The sequence below is a fragment of the Panthera onca genome, chromosome F2 (genome assembly GCF_046562875.1).
Source record: "Panthera onca isolate mPanOnc1 chromosome F2, mPanOnc1 haplotype 2, whole genome shotgun sequence".
Classification (NCBI taxonomy): Eukaryota; Metazoa; Chordata; class Mammalia; order Carnivora; family Felidae; genus Panthera; species Panthera onca.
In genome coordinates, this window is record NC_138356.1 from 10,495,954 (window position 1) to 10,504,906 (window position 8,953).

At 38.7% G+C, this 8,953-nt stretch overlaps 1 protein-coding gene across 1 annotated transcript; it reads right to left on the reverse strand.

Moving 5' to 3' along the window:
* Positions 1-551: 551 nt before the first annotated feature.
* CYP7A1 (cytochrome P450 family 7 subfamily A member 1) lies at positions 552-8,550 on the reverse strand. Its single transcript, XM_060610581.3, has 6 exons — positions 8,417-8,550; positions 6,070-6,310; positions 4,603-5,180; positions 2,982-3,112; positions 1,452-1,627; positions 552-860 (listed from the first exon to the last, which is right to left on the reverse strand). Exons 1-6 carry the CDS (start codon positions 8,494-8,496, stop codon positions 561-563), a joined length of 1,506 nt encoding a protein of 501 aa, XP_060466564.1. The 5' UTR covers positions 8,497-8,550; the 3' UTR covers positions 552-560.
* Between the last annotated feature and the right edge of the window lie 403 nt (positions 8,551-8,953).

Sequence of the window (8,953 nt, forward strand, 5' to 3'; positions counted from 1 at the left end):
TCCTTTAGAATGACATGAATCTGTCACAGATGCTGGACAATGAAAGGGTTATACTCTAAAAAAAAAAAAACAAAAAACAAAAAACAAAACAACCAGATATCCCATATCTACTCAAAACATCATGTTGTTTCACTAAAACGTGAATCTGTACCTTCTACATGATTGTTGGGTGGTTTTTATAAAAATGAAATCATTTCCTTAGGAAAAAAAAAAAATAAAACCATTTGCCAATCGGAATATCTTCATTCTGGGGGTGGGGGAGAGGAAAGACTTTTTTTTTTTTTTTTTTTAAATAATGAACTTCAGTCCCTGGCTCTATGAACATTCACTGACTTACTCAAATGAAAACAAAGTATTGTGCTTCTAGAAGCTAGTTTTTTTCGCTAGCACAGTCTGCGATAGCATCTGGGAACTGTCACCAAAATGTTAAGATTTACAAGCACGTTGACCTGTGAATCAGTGCCACCACGGCCAAATGTGACTGTCCAGAGGGACTGATACGTGATGGTGTGATGCAGGCCAGTCACGTGATCTCTCGTCCTCTTTTGCCAACCGTGTGTTCACAAATGTTTGAATTTATACTTAAACTCGATATCATTTAGTGGCGGCAAAACGCCCAAGCCTGCGCGGGACTGGTCCAGAGGGGGACATTTAACGTGACTGTCCACAAGCTCTAGTTCAAAATAGGAAAGCATCAGAATCAAAAACTGTTTGATTTCCTGCACAGCAAATAGTCTTCCCGGACATATGGTCGCTCCTGACCCAAAGGGCATGTAGTAATACTTCAGCTTGATTCCGTTGCTGTAGAAGGTGGTCTTCGTCTTCCCATTTTCATCAAGATATCGATCGTATTTAAAAGTCTGCAATAAAAATACAAAGAAAATAAATCTATCAGCTAGTTTTAAAGGAATCTGTCTCTTGCTTGACCTGGAGGCTCCAACGAGTCATTTTCGTTTTTAATCCAATCTGTGGGTAATTTCGCCAATTCCCAACCTTGACTCAGAAAGTAATAGGGAATAGTTTAACAGGAACCGATGGGAACAGAAAAAGCTTTATAATACCTTCCATCCTGCCTGGGTGACTAGTTCCTCTATTAGGCAGGACAAGAAGGACAAGTTCAGATTAGAAACTAGAAGAGCCAATATATATATTAGCGTCTAATTTCCTGGATTCGGGAGCAGTACTTGTTAAGGAAAAAGGAAGCCAGCAACTCTCTTATCATGACGGCAAACAAAATCAGGCAAAGATGATGTGATGACAAATACCAGGAATTTTAAAATTCAGGCCAGCCTCCAGGTTTTCCAACATATATGAATACTGGACATAATTCAGGAGGCAATGCCCATCTATGGTTTCAATGGTTAAATCAATTCTGCAGTGATAAATTTCCTCTTTATTTCCATCTGGGTAGGCCTCCCCTGGGTATCGAACTGGGATTAACAGTCACTTACCAGAGGGTCTGGGTAGATTTCTGGATCTAAATGCATCAACTGCGGATAAAGAGCTATGATGTCATCTTTGCGGATGTTATAGGAACCGTCCTGGAGGTGCAAAGTGAAATCCTCTTTAGCCGTCCGGATGTTCAGGGAGGCACTGGAAAGCCTCAGAGACTCCTTGATGATACTATCTAAATATTGTTAAAGGAAGCAAGAAGGAGAAGGAGGGAAAGAAGGATGAATGGGAGAACAAGTCATGTATTCAAAGGCCTCATAATATGGAGTCTGAAATACTGATAGCAACCTATTACACAAAGTTGAACAAACTCGGGACAGCCGGCCAGATAAAACCTTCCCAAACTTTATTCTGTTGCCCCTGTGCTATAACCAGTGATTCACTTGTGTCTGAATGTGCTTTTTAATCTGATAATCTGAGTTTGAAATAATCATTTGATCAAGATATAATCTTCTTGGACACCAATGGGAACTAGACTTCCATAATTTTATAGCTAAAATCATCTTATTTCTATCTGACACTAGACATCCAATACAACTGAAAAATCAGTGAATCACTTTCATGTGAATCAAAGTTAATTACTTTTGAGATTGAATATACTGCTAACCTTTTTATATGGAAACATTTTCCCAGATGTTTAACGCAGCTTCCGTTGAGTGTTTCCAAGAACCCATTTTCATCACTACACTCTGATGTTGTATGATGTAAAGGGGCAGAAAGAACCACCCTGAAAGTAGCTAAAATATGAAGATCTCATGCGAAGGTCCAGCCTGATCCTCTAGCCTCTGTCCTCTTAACTCTCGTGTTTTAGGTGCTCATCACATGATTGTATATAAAATCATAGCGTGTTAGCAGCTTTATTTTACAAATGAGAAAAGCAAGGCCCCCCAAAATGAAGCGACATGTCTGGGGGTCATCCATGGTGGGCACAGCCCAACATAGGATCTATGCTTCTTGCCTCATGGTCACCTCCACTAAGGCCTGCTGCCCCTAATTGCATACACTGGTTTCTTTCCTCAAGAGAAAAGGAACAAAAACAAGAAGAAAACTCTTTATCACTACACACATAGAATACTTTTGTATTTCTGTAAAACACGGAGAAGCAAAGATAAGAAAAGTAAAACAACCTTCAATCCCATCAGTCCCCCCATGCAGCTAATTGTGGTTTCTTGATGGTACTTTTTCCTCTCTGTTCCATGAAAATGAGTAATATGCTCCCAGTAATCGTAACATGAGTGGTAAGAGTCGGGCAGGGCAGAGACACAGTTGAGAAATGTAGGGTCAGGAGTCCCACGTAAACACTGTCTCTGGGTCCACCGTTCTATCCCAGCTCAGAACTTAACCTTTAAATATCAATTTCCTCTCTGGTTATATAGAAACTAGTCCCCAGTCATAGGATTGCTGTGAGGCTCAAACAGGACAACACACATGAAATACTTAGCTTCATGCTTACAAAGTAAGTACGTAATGCACGTTGACGATTACCGTTTGTGGCGCACAGTCAATGAAATGTAACATAGTAAACGTACCTAGCACTGGTGTCTCATTCAGTTGCCTTTGATTCAGACAAATAGGACTGCCTTCAAAGCTGATTTTTTGGCCAGCACTCTCTAGGGTCTTTTTCACTTCTTCAGTGGCTGCTTTCAGTGCTTCAGGGCTCCTATCAAACGTTGAGAAAAGAAAAGATGTGCAGAAAATAAATCGTGTCTATACCAAAGGAGCTGCCAACAAATAGGAGTTTTCCCCTTCTTTTAAGGAGGCGGCCAAGACACCAGAGAAGGTGGGGAAGGGGCATTCGCAGTTACTTGTTACTCCGTTTTGCACTTGTGTTTAAGTCCTTGGATATTCGCAAGAATCGTTGCCTTACGAGGCCTTGCGACATAGAAGTAAAACTTGGGGCATACTTCTATAAATAAATGATTCTAATAAGGAGTACCTGGCCAAATCAGTCACACACATAGCAATGGAGGAGGAAAATTGCCTCTAAGATAACAATTATAGAGTGCAAATGGAAATCTGAATTTACTCTTAAAATCCATACCGCGATTTCAGGTAGAACAATAGCTCTTCCATGCATGTTATAAGTTATTGTTCTAGCGTGTTGACTTGTAAAATGAATGGCACTTCATTTCAGTGCATGGACATTTAGTAGATGCCATGGGAAGGGATCTATAGAACACGACTGCAGTAAATTGAGTCTCATAAGTATATGCGTGGCTATCATAAAATGGCTACTATTACCTTGATGATATTACGTTGATGTTGTAACCTTACGGTAAATATATAAATTTATTCTGGATAGAGCTTTCTCAAGTAAAAACTTTGGAAGCCGTTTAACATCTGAGGCAGATTTGTAATGGGGTTTTATATCTGAAATTGTTTCTAGATATTTTTTATATTAAAGGCATAGCATAGTCAACCATCAGTGGAAATTTGGCTTTCCCAATGGTACAGAATCGTAGTTTTGTATACGTGTGACACGAAACACTCAACTTAACTGGGATAATTCAGTAAATGATTTGAATGGCAAATTTCTAAAAACACTTGGGAAGAAAATCATGTTATGTAAAGTGTATATTACATACGGTGTTTTCGTTACATACACTTAAAAGGCAAAATCTAGCTAAATCCCATCAATAAGGATTAATAATAATATGACTGATCCACAGCTATCATAGTTGGTGAGATAAACTCTAAGAAGTCATAAGGGAGCGAAAAAAACAAACTATTGATGCACAAATGAATAAGGCGTAGGTACTGCCCTCTTACTGTCCAGAAGTCAGAAGCGCTTAAATATATTTTTGTGATTATGAAGACAGAATTCATCAACTTAAGGAGGCATCATGAGGAACAGCTTGAGGTTGAAAGCCAGGGCTCTGGGCCCAGGTGGCCTGAACTGACCCTACATATTGTGTTCTTTTCCCCTAGGAAGGTCTCCGCTTCTACAAGATGCATTTACCAGTCACATTTGCTTATGTTTTTATGCGGATTGGATGAGCTGATACCTGTTAAGCACTTATAACGTAAATGTCACACTCTTGATTGACAGCATGACAAAGTACGATGACTCTTTTTTTTTTTTTAAGTGAAAATAGTAGATTTTCTTGGCTCTATTCAAATAAAGAAACCAACGGGTACGTGGCTCGTTACCTAATCATTTGAAACAAGCTCCAGAAAGTCGCCGGAATGGTGTTTGCTTGTGACGCCCAGAGGACAGCGAGGTGTGTCTTGGCCTTCTCCATGTCATCTAAGGTGTAAAGCATATCGTTCAGAAACCTGACCAGTTCTGAGATGTGGTCTCTCTTTCCGAGGTTCTCGTGTCGCAAGCCCTCTGCCAGTTTTTCCCGAGCATGGTGCGCGGTCTTGAACACATGAATGGGGAGGCCTGCTACCAGAGCCGGAAAGATTTTGTCAAACTGCTTGAAGTGGTCAAGGTTATTTAGAATAAGTGCTTTTTGTGCATCTTGCCCTGTAAGATCTTTGCCAAAGAGGGTTAAATACCCAGCTTCAAACATCACTCGGTAGCAGAAGGAATACATCCCTTCTGTCACCCAGGCAGGCGTGTTTGATTTAGCTACCAGTGGACGTCTCATGACAAGTTGGAGGTTCTCCATCATGGTTTCTGTGAGGGAATTCAAGGCATCGCCCTGCAGGGTTTTGATGAAAGTTTTGTTTATGTTTTCAGTGGTATTTCCATCACTTGGGTCAATGCTTCTGTGCCCAAATACCTGACAATAGATGAAATGTGTGAGAAAAGAGATTAAACCTCATGCAGTGCTAGGAAGTGGCTGAAAAACAGATGAGATGCTTTCATAATCTTCTACTTGTTAAAAAAAAAGGGAAGGAGGGAAATTGGCCTTTCCACATACAGAGAACTTTTCAAATACATGGCTTCCTGAAAAGCCAAGTTGAAATTCCAGTTCTTTGGTGGAATATCCCTCAACCCACCCAAGTTGCCTATTTCTTACTTTTCTTATGCTATTGCATCTAATGGAAGGTTAATTTGGTGCTAATCTATATTTGTCTTAGTCATCAGTTCTCTTCTATATTTTTTTGTAGATGTACTTTACCAGACTTTAATCTGCTTAGAGCAGAGACTGTGTCTAATACTTCCTTGCAGAGACTCACTAAATATTGGCTAACTCCTTTCTCTCTTAAGGAGCCTCTTAGATTATAGCTAAGCGATACCAAAATATCTGATCAGTTGCTTAACAAAATTGAACAACTGGTGTGGCATAGAGTGTGGCAAAACAGTTGTTCAGGGGTAAGTTCCCACCCCATGTGCTCTGGGAGTCATGTAGACATAGTTGACAAGAGTGAGTTTGTAGCTGTCTAACTGGTACAGTGCCATGTGGCTCAGCAAAATATTTCATTTTTCTCTCAGTCTAGGTAGTTAAGAAATGACAAATCTATACCTATTTTGACTTTTGAAATGATTAGTACCAAGAGGTTATATCTAATTGGATCTATTATATTTCTAAGAATCTCCGTGTAAGGGTAACCCTCTTCACCATCTCTATTTTTTAAGTCTAAGTACATCAAAATGCTAAGTAAACTGACAAGTTCAGAAGTAGAAGACACACAAGCAGAATGCTATACACACGGGAAACGGGTTACCTTTGCAGAAGTAGTGAAGTGGAACTTTTTCCAATCCAAGTATTTTCCATGGCACAACACTTTCTGGTATGACAAGGGATTCGTGAGAAAGTGGACATAGTTTCCCATCAATCTGCAGGTGAAAACAGGACCATGTTTCTTTTGACTTGCTCTCAGGAACTCAAGAGGATTCGCCCCAAATTGCAGAGCACATCCCAGGTACGGAATCAACCCATTCTCCAGAGGTGGTTCACCCATCTGTCTGTAAGACACAAATACATGATAGATATGAGAAATTACACATTGTTTTTTATTTACACCTGGTTTTTAAACTTTTACTACTGACTTTCAGCTTCCAAGCTCTCTACAGTTCTAGATAGTTTTTTTTTTTGTCCCTGGGGCCCTCATCTTTTACTAAAATAATGGGTTGTATTAACTTAGTAACATGAAAATGATTGCTATATCCATCCATCCATCCATCCATCCATGCATGCATTCCACAAAACTTGTTGTCTACTAAATGATAGTCATTTTTCCCAATGATGAGGATAAAAGAATCAACAAGGCCAACAAGATTCTTGCTCTCAGTACAGATGAAACCACCTACATTCTAGTGTTTATATTTTTTCCAAGCATCATTGGCCTGCGTATCTCAGAATGTTTTCTTTTATTGTTACCCTTAAAGATATAGAATACTGAATTGCAGAGAAGATGGCAAAATTGAAGTGTTCAGAATCTTCATAACTTAAAGATATCATTCTATAGTGATATTTGACAATAAGAATCTCATTTAAAAAATTAGGTTATTATAAGATGAAATTATGTAAGTGTTGACAGGATCATCAATAGTGATTCAACACTCATGCTCTTTTTTTGCATCTTTTTTCAAGTATAGTTGACACACAGTCTTTTATTTTTTAATATATGAAATTTTTTTTTTTTAATTTTTTTTTCAACATTTATTTTTTTATTTTTTGGGACAGAGAGAGACAGAGCATGAACGGGGGAGGGACAGAGAGAGAGGGAGACACAGAATCGGAAACAGGCTCCAGGCTCCGAGCCATCAGCCCAGAGCCTGACGCGGGGCTCGAACTCACGGACCGTGAGATCGTGACCTGGCTGAAGTCGGACGCTTTAACCGACTGCGCCACCCAGGCGCCCCTAATATATGAAATTTATTGTCAAATTGGTTTCCATACAACACCCAGAGCTCATCCCAAAAGTTTTTTTTTTTTTTTTAATAGAGAGTGTAAGTGAGGGGGGGGCAGAGGGAGAGAGAGAAAGAATCCCAAGCAGGCCCGGTGCCCAGCACAGAGCCCAATGCAGGGCTCAATCTCACAACCATAAAATCACGACCTGAGCTGAAACCAAGAGTCAGATGCTTCACCAGCTGAGCCACCCAGGTGGCCCCACACAGTCTTTCATGCTATTTTAAATGTTTTTATTAAATAATATCAACATTAATTTTCCAACATAAACTCCTATCCCTCTTGACAGAATTACTTAGCATAAAATAATTATTTTCATTGTAGTTCAAAGATCAGTAAGGTTCACTAAAACTAGAAATTATCAGGCCTGAATTAAAATACCTTAAAGCACACACACCAGAAAACTTGTAAAAGACGGACAACACATAGCAATCTACATAGCCGAAGACATGTTTTGGGTAATTCCGTCTTTTGGAGATTGATATAACAGAATACTTACATACCCCTCCCCCAAATACTCTTTGAGCCAATCAGAAGGTAAAGAAATACGGCTATGTATGTGACTCTATTGGTACTTCTCATATGCTTGAACCAATTATAAACGACACACAAATAAAAGTGATAGTAGATATATGTAGCAGTTTCCCAATGTAACATGGTTGATTATCATTAATGAGAAGAAAGTGACAGAATAATCAATGCAGGCTCTGTGCTCTTGTCCAAACCTAGGCTGAGTCTGTACGATGCCCAAGAACTAACGGAGCATCTTTTTAATCCTCATGTTAGAAAGAAACCCTTCCCACTGCAGACCCCACTTACCATTCGTATCCTTACTAATCCAAACTTCATCTTTACAGACACACATACACATGCAAAGAGACCTTATAAAGTTTGGCGGGTATGTTTAACAAGTTTGTACATTTTTGCATGACCATGGGTATGTCAAAACTAAAAGGGAAACACTGTCATTCTATCTTTTGTTAGATGTAAGATCTCACTTTAAAAATTTTAATTAATTTAAAATGCTTAAGTTTTTTAATTACAGAAGAAAATGCTAATGAGTATAAGTGCATAACACCAAATTTATTATATAACCATGAAGGTAAAAGACTATTAAATGAATGAACTAAAATGCCATTTAAAGATAAAACCTTCCTTACCTTCTCCTCATTCCAAGAATAAGCCACAAACAACAGCACACTGCTACCACAATCCCCCAGATCAAAGATACGGTCATCATTTTACAAATCTAGTGCAAACTCTAATCCGACTCTCTGATTAGAAAGGTAAGGATGTCACCGAACAGAGACTCTAGCTAGACTTTTATATAAGGTAGGATCTTACACTTGAGTGACCAAAGCAAACAATTAACCATTTGTTCATCTTATTAGAAAAAAAAAAAAAAAACTGGCCTTGAACTAAGTCCACAGGTATCAGAAGAGGTTCCAAAACAATCAGAGACCTGGAATACTTGATAAGTTGAAGGTCTCTCAAACATACACTGACTTAACATTCAGACCTGGCAACAACAGCTAATATTGCAAGTTTAGTATGCTTATAAAAAGGACAAAACATAAACGTGTTCAGGATATCGAATAGCAAAGTAAAATGTAATAATTTAAAGAAAAATAAACATACATTATCATCAAGCTAATGAGTAGATCTTGTTACCTTTTGAAGAAGAAATCAATTTAAAT

Bases quoted from the DNA above. Each gene is read 5' to 3' on its own strand.
- CYP7A1 (XM_060610581.3), bottom strand. From the start codon at position 8,496: ATGATGACCGTATCTTTGATCTGGGGGATTGTGGTAGCAGTGTGCTGT. The intron at 6,311-8,416 runs GTAAGGAAGGTT...TGTGTCTTACAG, and splicing joins ATTCTTGGAATGAGGAGAAG to ACAGATGGGTGAACCACCTC. The intron at 1,628-2,981 runs GTACGTTTACTA...AACAATATTTAG, and splicing joins GAATGAGACACCAGTGCTAG to ATAGTATCATCAAGGAGTCT.